Source organism: Rhineura floridana, chromosome 1, assembly GCF_030035675.1.
Source record: "Rhineura floridana isolate rRhiFlo1 chromosome 1, rRhiFlo1.hap2, whole genome shotgun sequence".
NCBI lineage: Eukaryota > Metazoa > Chordata > Lepidosauria > Squamata > Rhineuridae > Rhineura > Rhineura floridana.
This window is the reverse complement of record NC_084480.1, coordinates 285,038,016-285,058,804: the sequence shown is the minus strand read 5'-3', so window position 1 is coordinate 285,058,804 and position 20,789 is coordinate 285,038,016. Positions and strand designations below refer to the sequence as shown.

Below are 20,789 nucleotides of genomic sequence, written 5' to 3'. Positions count from 1 at the left end.
TGTTACTATTCAGTCTTTCTGGTCTATAGCATGTTATACCTTTAAACCTTTTTTTAAAAAAGAAAAAGAAACACCCCTCCCTCTAGTCATACTTGTGACCCACACTCTGGAATAACTCTGCCCCATCCTTCTTCTTGCTACCTCCTTCCAGCCTTGATATGTGAAAGGCTTCCTCCGTGCAAGCTGAACATATTCAGCTTCAGGTGATCCCTTTACTCTGCCTTCATCTTTGCGTGGAAGAACTCTGGTTCATTTTAAAACCTGTTTGATCCAGAAAAACAGTTTTGTTGGCTCACATTTCTGTCTTCCCTTGGAATGGGAAACATGTAGCCCTCCAGACGTTATTGGACCACAATTCCCATCATCCCTGACCACTGTCCATGTTGGGTGAGGATGCTGGGATCTGGAAATCCACAGATTCCCAGTGCCTGCTGCACCTTCACTAAATCCTATCATGTCCATTCCTTTTTCATGTCTATCTTATATAAACTGGACAGGATAGGGCATGTCTGCGTGCTGTCTGCAGCACCGTGTTTGGCATGATGTTGAGTTACACAGTCAGTGGCCGTCAGATGTCTGTGAAGCCTAGCTGGTACTTCTCCCGTGTGCAGATTTTCAGGGAAGGAGCAACAGGTGAGAGGAGGGTACTTAACTCCCTGCCCACCATCCAGCCCAGTTTCCAGACCCATCGTTGTAACCAGTGGAGGTTGGTGGCTTGGACTAAAACCTGGAGCGGGTTCACTGCCCCACTGACATCAGAGCCACCAGCCTCCACTATTTGTAACAAAGGAAGGACTGAAATATCTGCCTTCCCACCTGCTGTTTCTGCCCTCCCCTGCCACCCGGTGGCCACTGAACAGACACTTCTGGCCGACTTGCAGCTATTCTGAATCCTCATCACAGAGATATTGATGTGGAATAATTCTGTTACTCCTCCAAGCTATTTAAGCCTCTCCATATTACTAATTTCAAGAGTGAAATATGGGGGCGGGGGCAATAATTAAAGCACATGGAGAATTGAAACGTTACATTCATGTGAATCTCAGCTGTACAAAAGTAGCCCATATTGATTTGTACTTAAAACTTCACCAGTGTGAAAAGATTTAACAACTGTAGATACGTTTTCATTTTAATGAGGCTATACAGTTATTTCTTCTGTGAAACTCTTGTTAGCAACGTTTGGGACCTTTGTTTCCAACATATCCTTTTATCATATAACAGATGAAATTACTGTAGTGACATTACGCACAAAGCTGTCATTATACAGAAGACAAAATAAATTCCACAATAAAGTATTTCAGTATTAGGCCACATGATTTATTCAGTAGTGTTTATGTTCCCAAATTACAGTTTATGTCCATGTAAGACTACAAAAGTTACCATTAGAATTGTCTGTGCTTATAAAATACCAACATTTTTCTTTTCTTTTTTTACTGTTATATACTCATTAACACCAGTCTGCAACAAGTTACATAGAATCATAGGCACTTCAAAGGCTTTAAAAGACGTTTACAACTTAAATGCATTTTTTTAACAAAAAAAGGATCCTTTTTGAATTCTTACTCGTACCTTCAAATTGCAAGAAATTATAAACAGTGGCCATAGAAATTTGCAGCAACTTCTTGGAATACTGTTAGAGTCTTTGGGTTTGTGTAGGCTTGTCAGTAGCTTACTGCAACATCTCCCATAAAGAAGACTTGTTTTGTATGGGTACAACTACATAGTTTGCAGTAATAGTCCAATTTTACACATTAATCTGCTGTACGTTTCAATGAAGCAAGAGGAACACTGAGAAACAAAGCAAGGTGTAAAATGGATTTTCTGACACTAAAATTGATACAAAGTGGAGGTTAAAGTTTACATAGCTGAAAAAATACATTTACACTAAGAGTTACCATTATTTGAGTTATCCAAAGACAAATTGCACCATGACAACTACAAAAAGGCATTTTATTTTTATTTTATTTTTTGGAAACAGATAAATTAATGAAATAAAAACTAACTTGTAAGATCAATCAGACATGCTGACAAAAATTAAACAACTTTCATTGAACCATAGGAAAAAACAATCATTTTCATTTATGCATAAAGTTTTAAAATGATTCAGTGAACATCAATGGCTATATAAAATAATGTTTTGCCACTGTTATTCACAGAACACTGCAAAATGTTAAGATTTTACTTTACATTTTCTTAAAAGGAATACATGAAAAGTTTTAAATACAATGGTTTTTTTATCATAAAGGTGCCATAAAGGCTCTTTAATGAGAAAAAAAGTTTCTTCATTATTCTATGCAAAAAAAAAAAGCTTTATTTAAAAAGTTCAGTGATCTCTTAAACAGAGACACTTAAGTAAGAGTTTTATGCATAAAACTCCTTAGTAGGTGCCTTCTGGTAGGCAGCACTGGATGGTTTACGTTCTCCAAGGTCGTAGCTGCCTTCATCCTTCTTCCTCATGCGATATACCAAAAGCAAGATAAGGAAGATTGCAAAGAGAAAGCCAATAACTCCACCGGCGATAACAGCTGTAAAAGGGAAAAGAACAAAAGTTTCACAAGGAATGGTGCATGGCTCCAATTTGTCTTTCTCAAGAGAAAAAAATAATTGTTTACTGGGTTCCCACGTTTTAAAATGGCTCAGAGTTAACAAGTGCATGGTTTACAGCAGGGGTGGGGAACCACAAGCCCAATGAGAGGCCCCCCACCCCTACCACATCCCCTCTTCCAAAGCCATAGCCCTCACTGGCCCTGCTTTGCACCCCCCTTGAGTGTTTTGCCTGGCTGAAATGCATCACTGAAATCTGATGATGCCTTTTGCTTGCCCGGATGGAGGATACAGAGGTAGGTGCATGTGTGTGTAGAAACTAGCTTACTATACAAAAAGTAAAAATGTGTATTTCTTGCTTCTCTCACTTTTGCCTCTGGCCCTGCTCACGGTTGCATTTGGCCCCTGTAATGTTGCCCAGAAGACAATGTGGCCATCGGGCTGAAAAAGGTTCCCCACCTCTGGTTTACAGTAACATTTTGATTTAGATTGGTTTAAAAATGTTAATCCTGTTTAAAACCCAGTTAGGTCCTTAAGAGCAGCCCTGATGATTAAAAACATTGGCTGTTTTAAAGCTAATAAGCCCTATGTCATGAAAAGAAGGTTATAAAATGTGCTTTAAGGTTGGACAGTCCAAAATATTTTTACTTGGGCGTCAAGTTCAAAAGATTAGCATGTGTGATTAGAATTGCAGCCTAAGCCCCCCTCTGCATGATAAACTTCAAGCTGTATCATACCATGTTAAACAGTCATGGCTACCCCCAAAGACTCCTGGGAACTGTAGTTTGTTAAGGTTGCTGAGAGTTATTAGGAGATCCCTGTTCCCCTCACAGAGCTACACTTCCCAGGAAAGAGGGATTGACTGTTAAACCACTCTGGGGATTATAGTTCTGTGAGAGGAATAGGGGTCTCCTAACAACTCTCAGCACTCTTAACAAACCCAGGATTCTTTGGGGAAAGTCATGTCTGTTTAAAGTGGCATGGTACTGCTTTAGAAGTATAGTGCAGATGGGGTCTTTGAGCCAAACTAGACTAGCAAGACATTAACAGTGTCCCTGGGAGAGTAGTCCAGGCCTCTTGAGAGGGAACTCTGCCACCTGTGGGCAGGACTGCTGCGGCTGCCCTTCTACTGCTGGTGCTCTGATGGCTGAAAAGGCAAAAAGGGAGTTTCCAGGGATGGCTTCTGATATGTATTTCTGAACATATTTTCTCTCAAAATACACATTTCTAAACATATTTTTCCTAAAATACACAACATTAAGCACAATTCAATATGTTTTGAACCACAAAGTACATCACAAAATTTGCAGAAGTGTGAAATCCTTTCAGAAATCCGGATAACTGTGTTCTGGCCCACATGTTCATCCATGAAGATGCAGGTCACGTTGGTCTGTATCAGAATTCGCAAAGTGCAATTTCCTCAAGCAACCCTATCCTCTTGGCAACAATCCCCCTTGCGTGGAAATTATTTCATCTTCTTCCATACTTTCCCTCCAGGAGAAGAATGTCCTGGTGTAAATATTATCCAGATGTAAGGAAAGGGCAGCAATGCATTGAAAGCAAAAGAGAAATAAAAAGGGAACAGTCTCATGCATCAGGAGATAAAGTTTCCAGGGGGAGGGTTGCAGAAAAAAAGAGAAGGGGGTGGACAGATTGTTTTATAGCACTTGAGGGGGACAGTGCTCAAAAGGAACAGTCCGCCAATAGTACACCTACAGGTACATGACTATCTGCATGGAGAGTGAAGGCATGAGCTTCAAAAGAGAAGAGGCAACTCCTTTTTTATGCCACTTATAAACCAAGAGTACACACACACGTTCTTGGCACATGTCACCCACCTGCCAATACTTCCGTTCTCTGAAATAGGTTTTCCGAGTGTTTTTGAGTGAATACATCTGTGTCTTCACCTGCTTCATTCTTAGCATTTTTGTTTTCAGCATCAGGCTTGAGAATCTTCTTTTTATCTATCTCTTCAGGCGACTGTAGCATAAGATGCAGGAAAACAATGGCATGGAGTCAGTTCAGACAAAATTCCCCACAACAACAACAGTAGCAGAACATTACAATCCTCGCATTAAAATTCTAGAATATATACTTTCAGTATTTCCTACTTACTTGACACCTTTATGACAAACTCTTTTGTGAATTTGGGGGGGGGGGAGAGATTTGCCTCCCAAGTTTGTTACTGGAAGCCTCAGGCCCTCTCTCAAAATAACTCTTACAAATCAATTGCATTGCATAGTTTAGCTTACCCATATGAAATAAGAGAAAAATTGATCAGATTTATTACTGCGCCGTGCAATGATCCTACACTATGCAAGGATTCTAATCTATTTCAGTTTAAATATCCATTAACTGTGTAACATTACAAGGTCTGTAGCTCAGTGGTAGAGCACATGTTCTGCATGCAAAAGGTCCCAGGTTCAATCCCTGACATCTCCAGGCAAGGCTGGAAAGTCCCATATCTTAACACTTGATGAGCCACTGCCAGTCAGTGTAGACCAGCCTTCTCCAACCTGATGCACACCAGTGGCTTTAGACTACAACCATCGCTGGGTAGTCAGAAACAGATGGAGGGCACCAGGGTGAAGAAAGTTGGTGCAGAAAGTGTAGTGTAGCTAGACAGATCAGTGATCAGACTCAGAATTAGGCAATTTGCCGTGTTCCTGTTCCTATAATTTGAAAACAAGGAGCCTATTCTTCAGGGCCTTTACACATGCATGAAAATGTAAGTAGTATCCAAAATATTTCCAGTGTTAATTTAAGTGAACTCTTTTAAAAAACCTAGTACACCAAGAGCCCTAATATTTTTGAATGACAAAGTTTTGAGCAGCAATCAGTTATTTTGATATTTTTCCATATTGGCTATCCTCCATTTTTGAGCTTCAGAAGTAGTAAGGGGAAGCAATGAGCACATCCTGATAGGATTTTTGTCACCCATGAGAGGAACAGTCCTTTGCACAATGATGCTTCTTGGGTGTGAAACCAGTGCACCAAAACATTAGAAAAAGAGAGGCCTTTACATATACATGAAGTTAAAGCAGCTTGTCCTACCCTTTATTAATTACTGAAAACCCTGTTATGGTTTGCAAGCATCAGGGCTTTGGGAGTATCTCATATGATGCAACTCAGAATCATGGATGGTAGTCAACTAAACAGTTGTACTAGTACAAGAGTTTGCCCTAGTGCAAGAGGATTCCCCCCTCTCCTCCCCCGACGTGGGCCCTGTGCCATCCCCAAATCTGCTCTGGATTGTTGGGGGAGAAGAGGGGAAGATCATTTTCAGTGCTACTTTGTTACAACCCCATGTCTTTCTCAAGGCCCTATTGTAAGCTGCAGTGTCAGCAAACACAATGCTGGGAGTCCTAAACTTGCCGCCAAGTGTGAAGTTTCATCTTTTCAGTTGTAGGCACTAACATATTTGGAAGATTACCAGGTTAAGGATGCTTGACTAGGAAAATGAAACCCTAGGGAAGAATCCCTCCAAACTGATGTGGGGTTCCTATCTATCTTTAAGAGGGGAAAGAGGCATTTTTGAATTGGATCCTCTATCTCCTTCCATCGCTTCCTATTAAGATCTTTGCTTCTGCTAGGGGATGTGCCAGGAACATGCATGCAAAAACCTGTTTATATACCTGTGAGCACTGATGTCTTACTAAGAGAGAGAGGACCATTTGATGTTTTTCCTACTATAGGTGTACACTGGTTTCAAAGCAAAGACCAAAGTTCTACATTTCTGTTATGACACCAAAGAGAGTTATCTTTATGGTTAATCCACAGCTTTGCACTAAAATCAAGTAAATCCTCTTAAAGCATATATCAGATGTAATTTAAGGTGGTATTATTACTACCGTTTTGAAGCAACCAACAACAGCAGCCACCTTCCCTGCACACACCTTTGTTTGCGTAGGTACCTTAGTCTGCATTTTCAGTGTAGTCGTCTCAATTCTCGGAGCATCACTAGTTGCTGGCATCTTTGGAATAGTTCTAGATGGCGTCACTATCACTGTGTTATCTCCTTCTTCTTCTTCAGCCCCTAAAGTATAAGACAAGTATGAATGGAAATGCATCTGTGCACATTTTTTCTGCTCTAGTTTATTTCTGAGATTTGTGTGCTGCCCTCAAGGCTGCTTACAATAAAATATCTTTAAAAGCATCAACATCAAAGTAAAAATATTAAATAAATATTGCCACTTCTATTATAACTTTTTAAAAATCCTGTCTGTTCTCCAGAGAACTCCAGAATGGCATACATGGTTCTCCCCTCACCTCAACCATTTTGTCCTCACAATAAACCTGAGAAGTAGATTACAATGAGAATTAGTAACAAATCCAAGGTCAGCCTGTGGACTCCATGACTGGAAAAGGATTTAAACCCAGGCTTCCTCTGTCTAGTCTGACTAAACAAGAGTGTACTGATAACCAAATATGTCAGCCAGTCACTCTTAAGAACTTCCTGGTACATGAGCAAATGAGCCTGACAAGCCATCAAAAGCAATACATTCCACAGAGCAGGCACCACCACTAAAAAGGCCCTGCTCCCAGAGCAGACCTTTATCTGATGGCCTGAGTTCCCAGGAAGATACAGATGAGACAAAGCATATGGGATTTAGCAGCTCTGGGTGGAACAGAGGTGGATCAAGGCAAGCATCCACCTAGACCTGCATCCTGTTTTCACAGTGGCCCACCAGATGCTTCTAGGAGACCTATAAAGAGAGCAGGAAGGCAACAACCCTTCCCATTTCTTATGGGGAGCCTGTGGCCCTTCAGTTGTTGGACTCTAGCTCCCATTAATCCCAATGGCCATAGGAACATAGGAGTCTGTTTTATAATGTCAGACCATTGGTCCATCTAGCTTAGCACTGCCTACAATGGGTAGCAGCAACTCTACAGGATTTCAGATAGGGGTCTCTCCTAGTTCTACCCAGAGATGCTGGGGACTGAACCTTCTGCATGCCAAACAGATGCTTTACCATGGAGCTATGGCCTTTTCTCAATGGTCAGTGTCAGTGATGATGGGAGTTGTAGCCAAACAACATCTGGAGGGCTATAGGTTCCTCATCCCGGTTTTCTAACTTTGCCTCGAGTTCAAAGCATTTTCAAGGGCCCACTTTAATAGCAATCCTGACCACTTTCTTTTCTAGGCAAAGATTTGTTTCTATTTTTAAAAAATCATACAACTACCTCCATAAGCATCAGAAGGCTTTGGGCTTCTGTTTCTAAAAATAGTCACCTCGCCCTGTCCTTCTTCAAATACAAAATCAGCTTTTGGAATAGGGTTTGTGATGTATGACATGAGGAGGGAGGGAGTTTGCTATTTGGGAGGAGGGCTGGGGTATAAGTTCAATAAATAAATAATACACACCATATATTTAAATCTTGGGAACTGCAGTTTACCCCTTAAAGAGGTGTAATTTTCAGCATCCTTAAACTACAGTCATGAAGTCTTGTCCTTTCAATGCTTTAAATGCACAGTATATGCACAGCCATAGAAAGGAAGTAAGAAAAAAAATTAATTGCACTGCAGAAACTTAAAAGTAGCTCTTGAGTTCCTGACTGGAAAGATGGAAGGCATAGGAATTGCTGCAAAACTGCCAAGTGAAGGGGATAATGCGTTGTATTCAACTATGTCCTACTCAGAGTAGACCTAATGAAATTCATGAACCTAATTTAGTCAAGTCTATTAACTTCAATGGGTTTACCCTGAGTAGGACTAGCACTGAATATCAGCTATTGAATAAGAAGTGTTACTGGACCACAGTGTTTCACAGCTTATTCACAGAAGCATGTCCTCCTCCCCAAGGGAACAGCAGCCATCTTGGCAACTTTGTCATGTTAAGCAGCTCTCCCAGATCAGCTAGAAGGCTTGCATTTTTCACAACATGCCAGTTTTCTGTTTACACCAAGAAAGGAGAACCTATGGCCCTCCAGATTTTGCTGGACTTCAGCTCTCATCATCCCTGGCTCTTGGCCACACTGACTGGGGCTGACAGGAGTCGCGAGTCCAACAACATCTGGAGGGCCACACAGGTTTCCCACTCCTGATCTACAGGATTTGTTTTTGTAGGGAAGCATTCAAGAATGTGACACCCCTTCCATGTTGTCTGAAGAAACAGTTTGAGCATGTAATATGGTGTTTGCCGGGACTAGCCCTTACTTAATCAGCAGCTGGCTAAACAAAAAGGTTCTAAGCTTTTATTGTGGAATTTACCTAGTGGTAAAAAGGACTGGATAGTTATCTGACTGATTATGTAGTGACTGCTTTACATCAACATCTAAACACTCACATAGATAAAAGAAAATGTCACAACTGATTTAATTCACATTAGATTTGCTTGGCAGTACATGGCTTTCTTAGTTTAATTTTCCATTACTCCAAAACATTCAACTGGTTACACAGGGGGAAACAAAGAGAGAGGCTATATTAAGCAAGCAGCCTGGTACAAACACTTTTCAGATAATAGTTATGCAGTTATGGGCTAATCCAGCAACAAATCCCTTTTCTATCTCATCCCCTCGCTTTATATTTAATAAATCCAACAGGATATCAATGTTTGAAACCACATGTCTCAACTCTAGAAAAACACAAATGCACAATTCAACCAATAGGAAGATTCAGAGAAGTTCAGGAATGTTGTATGAATTATAGAAATGCACATGAAATTCCACAATTTGGGTTAGATGAAAAGCAGCAAGGACACAAAGCTCAATTTATTTCCCACCACAAGCCCAGCATCCTCTTCACTCCAGCTAGCCCTCTCCTGCCAACAACTCAGTCTACCATGCTCTCCATACATTTCTGTTACTGAAATTAGTTAACAAGTCATGCTCCAGCCCCTTGGTAAAATTTATGAAATGGTGTAATCAAAGCCATGATCATACATTTCTTGGTTACCCAAATTTATCCCATGTAGCCCCATGTAATGTCCTTAAATCCAATGTGTCACCAAAGTCATCCTGCTAAATGAGACAAACGCTAAGTTTTTTTTAGAATTCAGGAGTTCTAAGCTGCTTCTGGAAATAGCATTATTTATTCAGCAGGTACTCAACATACTGAATTTTCTGCACTTTAAAGATTAGATTCACTAATAGGCAAAAAACCTTGTGGTTTAAGAACGTTCCTACAGCCAACAGTGAGGAGGGGAGGAGGGGGATGGAGGAAGGGGGAGGGGAGAAGATTGGGTGGCTGGGCACTGGGCAGAGGGAAAGCCCCTTTCCTTTGCAAAAGGAAAACATTGTTAACAGTATCATTATTTGTCGAGGTTTCCCCACCTTTTTATTCTACAGCAGACACAAGCAGACCAGTGTCCCACCCAAATTTAAACAAAAATCTGACCCTGGTTACCCAAGCCAAACAGCTGTTAGTTGGTTTTTAGAACACTGACAGTTGATTCTAACGGAGCCTGCCCTGCGCTATCACAGACTCCAATGTTAAATTTCTTAAATTAATTAAGAATCAGCCATGCATTTTTTTTAACTTTTAAACTGCAGAAGATGAAGGACAAAGTATAAGGCAAGGTCAGTAATAGGGTTACAGGTACTCTGTAAACATGTCTGATCTTTAATTACTTTCAACAAATTATGAGACCATTGAGAGAGAAAAAGTCCACCAGGGTTCTGAATTTTTTTTACTCCTGGTTTTAGACTTTAATCTGTGGATTCTCTCTGAGTGTTTTGTGAATCACCATGAAAACTTAGAGGGTTGTTAAGCAAACATTTCTGAGTTCAGGACTATAAGTTTTGTAAGATTTTGTTTTGAAATGAGCTTATGGGAAGCAGTAGAATGGCATGGGGATATTTTCAATTTAACATGATAGAATGCAAAAACTCCATGCTGGCCATAGTATACAGCCACTCTTGTGGCTGTACAATTCGCTCATGTACTTTTTGGATAAGGCGCTTCTTCACACATATCAATTGATCTGAGTGTATAAAACACAGTCGGTGAAGGCCCACATAGGGAACATAGGAAACTGGTTATACCAGGTCTGTCCATCTACTTTGACAGTGCTCCAAGAGCAACAGCAGCTCTTCAAGGTCTTAGGGAAAGATTCTTCCCATTACCTGCTACCTGATTTTTTTTTTAATCCAAGAGGCCAGGGATTGAACTTGGAACCTTAGGGATGCAAAGCATGTGCTCTACCATGGACCTATGTGGAAAATGCCATGTACAGCCCTAATGCATTTATCCTTATGAGGTATTGGCTTACCTGACCCTGACCCTGACGTATAATCATCATCATCAATTGGATAGACTCCTGATGCTTCTTCAATGGAGCTGTTGTCAAGATATAGGTCTTTATCAGAGGTCAATGCTGCTCTCTGGAAATGATGGTGAAATACATGGTTAGTTCACTATATATTTACAAAAACCAAAGAATTTCCTATTTTCCATCCCAGTAAATCATTAAATGAATTCAGGTATATAACAATAAATAGTAGTTGGAAACAGTGTTAAAAACATGAAAAACTGCCAGGAGAATATCCATCACAGTCAATACCCAACTGGATTTAACAAAAGATTAGGCAAACAGGGAGGATATGCCCACCTGTTTGTTAGCCAAGTTTTATTTATTTAAAGTAATCTTATTAAATATGTTGCCAAAGTTTGTACTTTCTTGGCTTGAAATAAAAACCTTGAGGACTTGCAGTGCTTGCATTAAATAAAAGGAAAGCATTATGACTCCTAAATTCCTTTTTCAGCTAAACGTCTTCCTCCCCCCTCCCCAGTTTTCCTGGACATCTGTAGGCCTGGGAAAATAACATTTCCCAGGGCTACCACCCTTTGGGCTGCTGCTGTAACACTACTCCAGAGGAGAGAGACTTCTCTCCCTCCACCCACTGCCAGCAACCAGGTAAGCAGCTGCAAGGGAGGAGGACCTGGCAACTCAAAGGAGGAGTTGGTGGGTGGAGGCAATGTGGAGGCTCACGAATACAGGGATTTGGAAGCTCCACAGTTGATGGGGGAAAGATGTGACTCCATAATGCTCCAGATTATATTATTAGGGGCACCAAAGGATCCAATCTGAGTTGTAACTGAGCTCAGGAGAAACCGAGTTATCTTCCAACTGTTCAGGGAAATATTGCTGTTTGCTGATCCCAGTTACTGAGGACCAGAAGCAGATACATGAAAAATGAGTGATGGGCTGTCATTCCAAGGCACCTAACAAAATGAAAAGATTAACACAACCAAATTCAGTGCCACCTCACTAAAAAACAGCGCAGCACAAACACAAATCAGTGGCAAGATCAGCATCCTCTGACAGTCAGGGATGACATACTAATTCCTTAACAAATTCCCAGCTGTTACTCACTTGGAATCATTTTTAAATCAGGAGGCCCCTTTGCACATTAAAACTTGTAACAGCATGTGAACAGGCAGTTTAGGTAGAAAGAATCTCAAATAAGCAACAAGGAAAAAGGTAGAAAATGAGAAAAGAAACAAATTCTAAGTGAGATATCCTGGCTAGTGTACCCTGATAAAGATAGATCTTGATCTGCACAACTGTCTCTGGCAGATCCATAGACAAGAGCACATTAGAGTACATTGTTGAGGAGATTACATTGCAACAGTTTTTATGTTTTCATACATGAAACAATGCAATGGACAAGTTTATTAAATATCAAAGAACAAGACAAGAACTTATAGCAGAATCCTATGCATGCCTACCTCGAAAAAAATCCCACTGAGTTCAAAGGGGCTTACACCCACCTAAGTGTGCCTATGCATTTAGTGCAGGCATTTAGCACAGGCCCAGTACAAGAGCCACAGAAACTCTCTTCAGTACACTCAGGCAGGGATTGCATTCCCATCCATCAATTATTATCCCACTTACATTGATATTCTTAGAGTATAACGCCGGAAAATCCTCTGACCTAAATTCTTCACATATTACAAGCCAATGATCATTGGAGCCCAGTCTGGTTACTGAATAAACAGGAATAAATTTAAATCTAGTGGATGTGAAGCAGATTACTGTCCACTAAGCACTAAATACAGGTTGCTTCCATCTCAAATTTGTGCTGAGTGTAGATTGCACATCTGGGAGTTGTTAGCTCATTACAAGTCATCAACAAAATTTAAAAAGTAGTTTTATAGAAATCATGTCATCCAAGAACTACAGCCAATAGTAAAGTCATTTTCTCAGACCAGATATAAAACAGAAGCAAATACATACATTGGAGTCTGCCCACTACAACTCATCTTGCACATTTATCTAAATAAAAGCATTCTGATCACCACATCATAACATCTGGGGAAAGTATAGAACAAACAAATGTAGAAAGTACTTAAACTGTAGAGCTCCTGATTCCTCTAGGGCAACATAATCTGTGTTGTAGCATCCATATTCCCTTTAAATCTTATTTCTTTAGCAGAGAGTAAACCCTATTGAACACAACTTATGGGTAAACATATGATAAGCCTGGAAAGATATATAATATGTTTCAGAGACACATAGCTATCACTAGGGAACTTAGTTCTGAAAGTGACTAGAGCAGTGGTTCCCAACCTTTATGAGCATGGGACCCCTTTATAAGCTGAAAAAAATTCATGACCCCCTCCCCCCAGGGAGGCAGGCTGGCTGCCAGGAAGGAAGGGGGAAAGCAGCCTTTCTTAGCAGCCTTGCTTCTTTTTGCTTCACAAAAAGCCCTCTCCTCTCATTCTAAGTAAGGGTGTTGTCAGTAGCGGCAGTGCAAGGAGACAGGAATCAGTGATAGTAATCCCCTCTTCTTCCTGGTAGCCCCACCCTCAGCCTCCTTAGGCATCTGCCATGTCCTTTATAGGCAGATGCCTGCCCTTGGTGCGCCTGAAAGACGCTCTGGTGCTTCAGCAAAAGGCCTCCCCTCTCGGGGAGGTGTCATCTGCAGTGGCAGTGGAAAGCAGACAGTGTAGGAGTGAAGACTTTTTAAAAAAAATAATAAATAATTCATTTCTTTTCTGTTCATGTCCCCCTCTGGATTACTTCGCGGCCCCTAGGTTGGGAACCACTGGACTAGAGGAAGAGTCACAGAATCTTTACCAGGATTACAATTCTCAGGAGTCTTTGTCAAAAAGCTTTGTCAAAAAAGCTGTCGCAGCTAAAAGTGGTATAAAGCCGATATAAAATCTTGAAATATTTCCTTAAAAACAACATCATTGTGGCTATAGCCATCTTTTACAATCCTGTTCACTGCCATTGTTTCCCCTTATCTGTTGTTTATGTGCCTTTTTAATTCTAACATAGCTTCTGCTTTTTCTTTGCATGGTAATATGGGCAGTCCCAGCTAACCAGGGATCATGTGGAGATGGGCACAATGCCACAACATTGCACAACCTGTCTAAATTGGAAGAAAGTGCCAGTGTGGCAAAGCAGTTAGAATGTTGGACTATGAACTGTGAGACCAGGGTTCAAAATCCTCACTCGGCTATGAAGCTCACTGGGTGACGTTGGGCCAGTCATTGCCTCTCAGCCTAACCTACCTCACAGGATTGTTGTGAGTATAAAGAGAACCATGTAAGCCACCTTGAGCTCCTTGGAGAAAAGATGGTGTATAAATTCAATAATAAATAAACGAACAAAGATGGTGATGCCACTCAGGGCAAATGAAGCCAACTGAGAGAGGGAGAGGGAAGTGCTTCCTGAATCAGTTACATGGGTAATCCCATTGAGAATAGCGAACAAGATAACATCACAGCACAACTGTCCAGATTTGGCTACATAATGAAGTCATGAAGGACAAATGAAGTGAATAAGGGAAATGCTACCCAAGTAAAGCAATGAAAAGTCACCAAAGAAAGAGGCACTTTTTTATTACAGTCACAATCATTCACCCAAAAAAATTAGAATACTCTTGACTCAACACAAGATTAAAGCTGTGCCTCCCAAATCCAATTCACTTACTCACTTGTCCACCACAATACTGAAAGTAACTTTTTGTTAACTAAATAGTAAGCGTATGCAATGGCACGTATTTTTAGGATGATATCTGGTTTCGGGTTTACTGTTTCTCAATGCATATGTAAGAAAGATTAGCTAAAATGTAATGGATGTTAATAAAAGTTGGTTTCTGGCAGGAACAATTTAGAAGACTGCAGAAATGTATACATCGCTAAACAATAAGCCCTATAGCTTTTTCTATTAGTTACTATGTGCCTTGGCTTCTCCTAAAGCCATGGGAATAACATTCCGCAATGCATGGCTTCTTGCTAACTCCAAGTGCTTTATCCAGCACTCCTTCCACACTGTACATTGAGGGGGAGAGCATGAGCCCAGAACATGTGCCTGAAAAATTTCTCCTCTGAGGAGGTTGAACGGTCCTCTGAAACCTAGTCAAGAATTCATTGCTTCCTCTCCAGAGCTATTCCTGGTACCAAATGAACCTGAGAAAAGAGAGAGATTACAGAGGTCCTTAAGACATGAGCTGCATCTGCTAATGTGTTTTAGATGGTGCTTGACACACCAGAGCTCTTGCCCAGACTGAAAAAAACGTTGCTGCTCTACTGGAGGATGAGTGATGCCCTTTGGCTAAAGAGGCTTAGCTGATCTCACGGTGCTCAAATGCATTTGCTCTCTTGACAAGAAAATGGCATAAATACAAACTTGTTTTGTAGGACTCCATGCAGATATCTTTTCAGCAAAAAGTACAGTGGAAAGCAGCAAGGAGGAAATTTTATTGACCCACAGGAAAGAGAGAGATTCTTTATGAACACACACACGCACACTTTTTTTTAAAGGAACTATGGCCAACCTCCCTTGTGTGGCTGCAACTCAGGTTATAACAAGGTACAGAAGCAAATGCTTTAACACACAGCACTGTCCTACAGAAGGGCCATTGCTCAGTGGTAGAGGTCTTAGGTTCAATCTCCGTCACCACCAGGTAGGGAGGAGGGAATCCTGTCCGAAATCCTGAAGAGTCAGTGTAGACAATACTGAACTAGGTGGACCAATGGTCTCACTCAGTATAAGGCAGCTTCCCAAGTTCCTGTCCTGGGCTATTAACCTGCACACTACTGGAGTCATGGAAGATCCAGGTAAGCTGGAAGGAAATATAAAAGGTTTTAGAAATGTAGTAGTCATGCAGTTTTAACCATGCAAAGAGACTAAGGCATGAGTGTTTTCCACCGTCTTATAGAGCTGTTAGAGGAGGAGATGACAACTAAGAGCACTGCCTGCCTCCACCCCCCATCCAGCTGTGGGATGAGAGAGAAAGCCAGTACATTCAGAAGTCTTAGCACAACCTAGTGCCCTTCAGACCTTGTTAGACTACAACTCCCATCATCTCTGACTACTGGGTGTGCTGTCTGGGATGGATGGGAGCTGGTGTCCAACAATACCTGGAGGGTTCCAGGTTGGGGAAGGTTTTCTTAGCGCACTTTGAAAACCTTTGGAAGTATTCAGGAACAGCCACTTCCTGCAGCCAGCCTGGGCAAAGTCTCATCAGTGAACTTTACAGAATGCATGAAAGAGTGGTTAGGAGTTTCCCCTTAAACTAGGTATTTCCTCAAGCAAGGGAAAATAACTCAGCCAATCTCTCTGCCAACACTGGAAAAAGGGCAGCATCACCTATGAAGTTCTCTATGAAGAATCCAAGATGCAATGCCAAAAAAGTGGGGTTTTGTGGGCCATACAAGAGCATAGGTCTACACTCCTTGCATTTTAAAAAAACAACAACTATTCACTACTTTTGTATTCTTCCTTCTCCAAGCACTCAAAGTAATGTACGCTGGTCCTTCCTTTTATGCTCACAGCATCCCTGTGAGGTAGGTTAGGCTGAGAGATGGTGGCTAGCTCAAGCTCACCCACAGCTTTTGTGGCTGAGCAGGGTTTTGAACCCAGGTCTCCCCAGCCTAATACCAGGGCTCTTAACCACTACATCACACTGGCTCTGTTATACTTCCGAGTTATGTTGAGGCTCTTGTCCATTGGTTTCTTCAGAATGTTTCTCTGTTGGAATGATTCTTGCTTCCGTAAAAGATTCCAAAACAAAAAACAACCACCCCCACCCTACACACAGAGCCTTTTCTGGGTACACTGCAGCACTGAATTGAACGAGACCTTATTTTAATCCCCCTCATGCTGTTCTTAGGCAGAAGGGTTTGTTGTCACTTAAAATGGCACACAGCTTACATAACAACGCTTTAAAGTATTGAAGGACATTTGCAGATCTTCCTTATGTAAGCACGCAACAATACTAAGTCAGCATTTGTAATGTGCATCTGCAGTCAATTCCAAACTCTGGCATTCGCTTGTGGCAATGACAGCACAGCCTTGGAGATGAAAACGGTGTTCTGGATGCCAGCCTTGGTTGGCTCACTGGTGCCGTTACTGTAACTTTCAGAGAAGACGCCAGAAAGATTAGTCACACTCCTTGTGTCTAAGGAAGAAATTGTCCCCAATGCTGTGCGTATATATAATAAAATAACAAAAGGAGACATAGCTGGAGGCTCTAAAATTTCATTGGCCAACTGTCTTCAGTCATTGAGAATATGAAAAGCCCCAAATAACTGAAATTAGTGAATTGGCTCCATTGTGCATGACAAATGAAGGGATAGGTGCCTACCGAGAAACATTGCGTGGTTTGGCCATATATGCAAGAACAACCTGTTGAATCAGGCCAATGGCCCATTTAGTCCAGCATCCTGTTCTCACAGTGACCAACTAGTTGTTCACGGGAAGCCCACAAGCAGGATCTGAGTGCAAGAACACTCCCCTCCTGCGGTTTCCAGCAATTGGTATTTGGAAGTATACCGCCTCCGCCTATGGAGGCAGAGCATAGACTTCATGGCTAGAAGCGATTCATAACTTTAAAGGGCCACAGGTCACTCATCCCTGATTTAAACTTACATACACACACAAATGGCAAAGAGAAAATTCTTGATTATTCAGTTACACTGAACAAAGGAGAGGAATCTCAAGCCCAGGAGGAGATTGTCCCACGGGCACAAAAGAAAAGCCTTGCTGGTTCAGGGCAATAGTCCATCTGGTCCAGCATCCTGTTCCCCAAAGTGGTGAGCCAGATGCCTCTCTAGACTGCCCAGAAGCAGGGGATTAAAGCACTAACCGTCCCCTGATGTTGCTCCCCATCAACTGGCATTCTGAGGTTCCATATAGCCGGCATGACTGAAAGCCATTAGTCTTCCATGAATTTGTCTAATCCCCAGCCAAAGCTATCTACCTTAGAATTTCCATTAAATTGTGTGTTCTCCCAAAGCGCCACCACCAATTAGATTGTCCACACAGTACCGCCTCTGCAAGCCACCCCCGTAATGTACAAGTAACAGGTTTTTTTTTAATATGGCATGGCATCCTGCAACGCCACAGGTTGGTACTACATCCTGATTTCAAGGTGGAGCAAGCAAAGATTTTGTGGCTCACACATATATTCAAATGCTGTATTGATTCTTTTCATTGCAAATGTTAGAAAGCTTCTCGAGTTCTGCCAGATTTTCTGCAAAACCTTGCTTAAAAGAGAGACAAGGCCTCCTTCCACATCTGAAAGGGGAAACCACATCTGCAGCAGCATAGCAGAATTAGAATACAGGTCTGGAAATAAATGGCAGTACTTCATTCCAATTGATACCTTGCATAAAAAACGCCAGCTCTCTTGTCTCAAAATAGGGAAGGGAGGTACAGCTGAAAGGGACCATGTGGATTATCTCATCTAACCCTATGCACTAAACAGAATGTGCTATACCAGGGGTTCCCAAGCGGTGATTTGTGGACCACCAGTGGTCTGTGAGCTTCACTCAGGGTGCTCAGTAGTATGTCTGCATTAAATATCCATATTGATTTTTAATTGTATTTTCATTGCTTCTTTTCTTTTATTGGATTTAACGTATTACAGTTTAGGTTCCATGGAATGCAAACTGCAATACAATAAAGTGCAAGGTAAGAAATAAAAGAAGCAATGAAATACAATTAAAAATCACACAGCACAGCACAATACAATTGCTACAACAGGCAGAAAAATCATTAAATGGTCTGACAAGACCATCAGCAATTTCAAGAGGCCTGCGGAGAAAAAAAGTGTGGGAACCACTATGCTGTATCCAGGATTGTGTGCATTCCATGGCTGTGCCATGAAAGCCCGGGGTTGACTATCAGGCGTACAGTCCACACCCTGAGAGTCTTAAACTTCATTTTAAAAAAATGGTTGCAAAGCATAAACTTGAAAGTGTTTGGGCACTGACCGATAAACTTCCCACAATCAGGATGTGGGGCTTAGTACTGTACATAAAACTTGCCCCTTCTCTCATGTCTACTAGAAGAATTATGAAAAATAAGTAGATGTTTATATGCATATTTGCTTAACTGCATTTGCAGGATACAAAACTCCCTTGGCACATAATTTTTTACTCTACTGCAGAATTCTGATCCTCTTCCCACCCACCTCAATAAAGTAGAGGCGACTAACCTGTGGTCCTCCAGATGTTGTTGGGACTCCCAATTCCTATCAGCCCCAGTCAGCATGGCCAATAACCAGGCAGCTGTTGTTCAGCTACATTTGGATAGCCACAGGTTGGCCATCCTTGCTATAAAGCCTTGGCATCTCCATACACGTGATGAACCGTTTTACTGAGGCAGCTAGGTTCCATTACTGAACAACTTCTTGTCGTCTATCTTACCTGGTTAACAAACAGAACTTTCAATGCTTTGACACCACCACCACCCCACAATCAAAATCAAAACTCTCTGACTTTTGAGTAAATTGTCTATGTGATGAACGTTTTTTACTGAGGCAGCAAAGATTTTTGGAAATCTAAGCCAACACTCCTATCTGCACAATATAACCACCATCAAAATTAAAAAAGAATAACATTCAGCTTTATTTTGTTAAATGTAACAATCTCATCCTGGATATGAAGGATGGGGTCTGTGGCTGCTGACATATTCATGCCTTTGATATGGATGGAGTGCAAGCGGTCAGCTCTGAAGATGTTGGAATAGCTGCATCTAAGAAATTATCTGAAGTTCAAACCCTGAAGTGCTATTCCAAGTTGAAGTTTGTAAATAGATAATTTGTTCTTCCAATTGTAACGAATGATGCCAGCCAGGCTACAGATGGATTTACCTCAATCAGCACAGCAATTCTGCTTTCTTTCTTTTTTAAGTATCAGTCTCAGTCCAAAAGAGATGGAAACATGCATGGCAACTTCTGCATTATAGTTCAAAATGTGGATGTACATTTTCCAGTCATATTAACATCAATCTATGTTGTACACATAACGGTTCATTCAGGTAATATCTGCTAATGGAGGTCTGGATACCAAAGTTAATTCTTTTAAAGCTCTGAGATGCTCATACCATTGAGGACCACAGCCTTTCCCCAATTTAAAAGAAAGAAACAAGCTCCTTATGGATGATTCTAACTGTTATTATTAATTGCTACCAAAGGCATGGAGAGGCATGTCCCCATCCCTCCCCACACAAACACACACTTATCTGGTTTGTCTCCCTAATCCATTTTCTACCTTTTGGAGGACCTTTCTTTCCAGCTCCAGAGAATGCGACTGAACAATTAAAGCTTGACAGGGTAACCTGACTGTCATGGATGCTGACAACTCTTTACCCTAATAGCCTTCCCTCTGCCTCACTATCTCAGCCTAGTGGCATTTATTACAATCTCTCCAAGTGGTCAAATTGCAAAGCAGGCCCACCGCCCAAAACCTGAGAAAGAATGTTGTTTTTTGCCCCCCCCCAATCATTATGCAAGCAGCTCCAATCAATAGGTACTGGGATGGGGTGAGGAAGGATCTGCAAAAAACTTCTACCACCGCCAAAACCTCACACCGATTCCTTTTCTAGGTGATGGATTTTCAGGGTGAAACGAAGTTGTATCGTTAGGGAACCCAGGAAAGTTTTTCCTCCTTATAGGATTACTAATATGAAAGAATAGGAATTTCTGAAGTTTGGTTTGCAAATGGAGAAACAAGAAGTGTACAAGACGCATAGTGTTTACCAGTTTTGAAGAGAAGTGGGCATTTAAATAATTAATGCATTTTTAAAACTTTCTTTTAAAGCACCTTTGGAATCAGTGGCCGTTATAGAAACCATGTTACAACACAACTTCTGTTAAGCTTATCAGAGTCAAAGATTTTTTAAATTCTATGCAAAGGTTGTCATTGCCAAATCCTCACTTTCCACCACTTTCCATCAACACAGGCGTGGGGAGCCTTTCGCCCTCCAGGCATTGCTGACCTACAACTCGCATCAGCCCCAGCAAGCATGGCCAATGAGCCAGGGAAGATGGGAGTTACAGTTCAG

The 20,789-nt window shown here is 41.4% G+C and overlaps 1 protein-coding gene across 4 annotated transcripts in view; it reads right to left on the bottom strand.

The window, feature by feature from the left end:
- Window positions 1-1,295: 1,295 nt before the first annotated feature.
- The window catches only part of SDC2 (syndecan 2), a 108,103-nt gene continuing 88,609 nt past the window's right edge, over window positions 1,296-20,789 (bottom strand). For 3 of the 4 annotated variants that reach the window (XM_061603522.1, XM_061603521.1, XM_061603524.1), the window contains exons 2-5: window positions 10,755-10,866; window positions 6,441-6,580; window positions 4,383-4,524; window positions 1,296-2,525 (exon numbers count right to left, since the gene is read on the bottom strand). In XM_061603522.1, the coding sequence (XP_061459506.1) occupies window positions 2,362-2,525; window positions 4,383-4,524; window positions 6,441-6,580; window positions 10,755-10,866 (558 nt within the window). In that variant the 3' untranslated portion in view covers window positions 1,296-2,361. The remainder of the gene's footprint in view (window positions 2,526-4,382; window positions 4,525-6,440; window positions 6,581-10,754; window positions 10,867-20,789) is intronic. The other variant, XM_061603523.1, reaches the window with a different exon arrangement.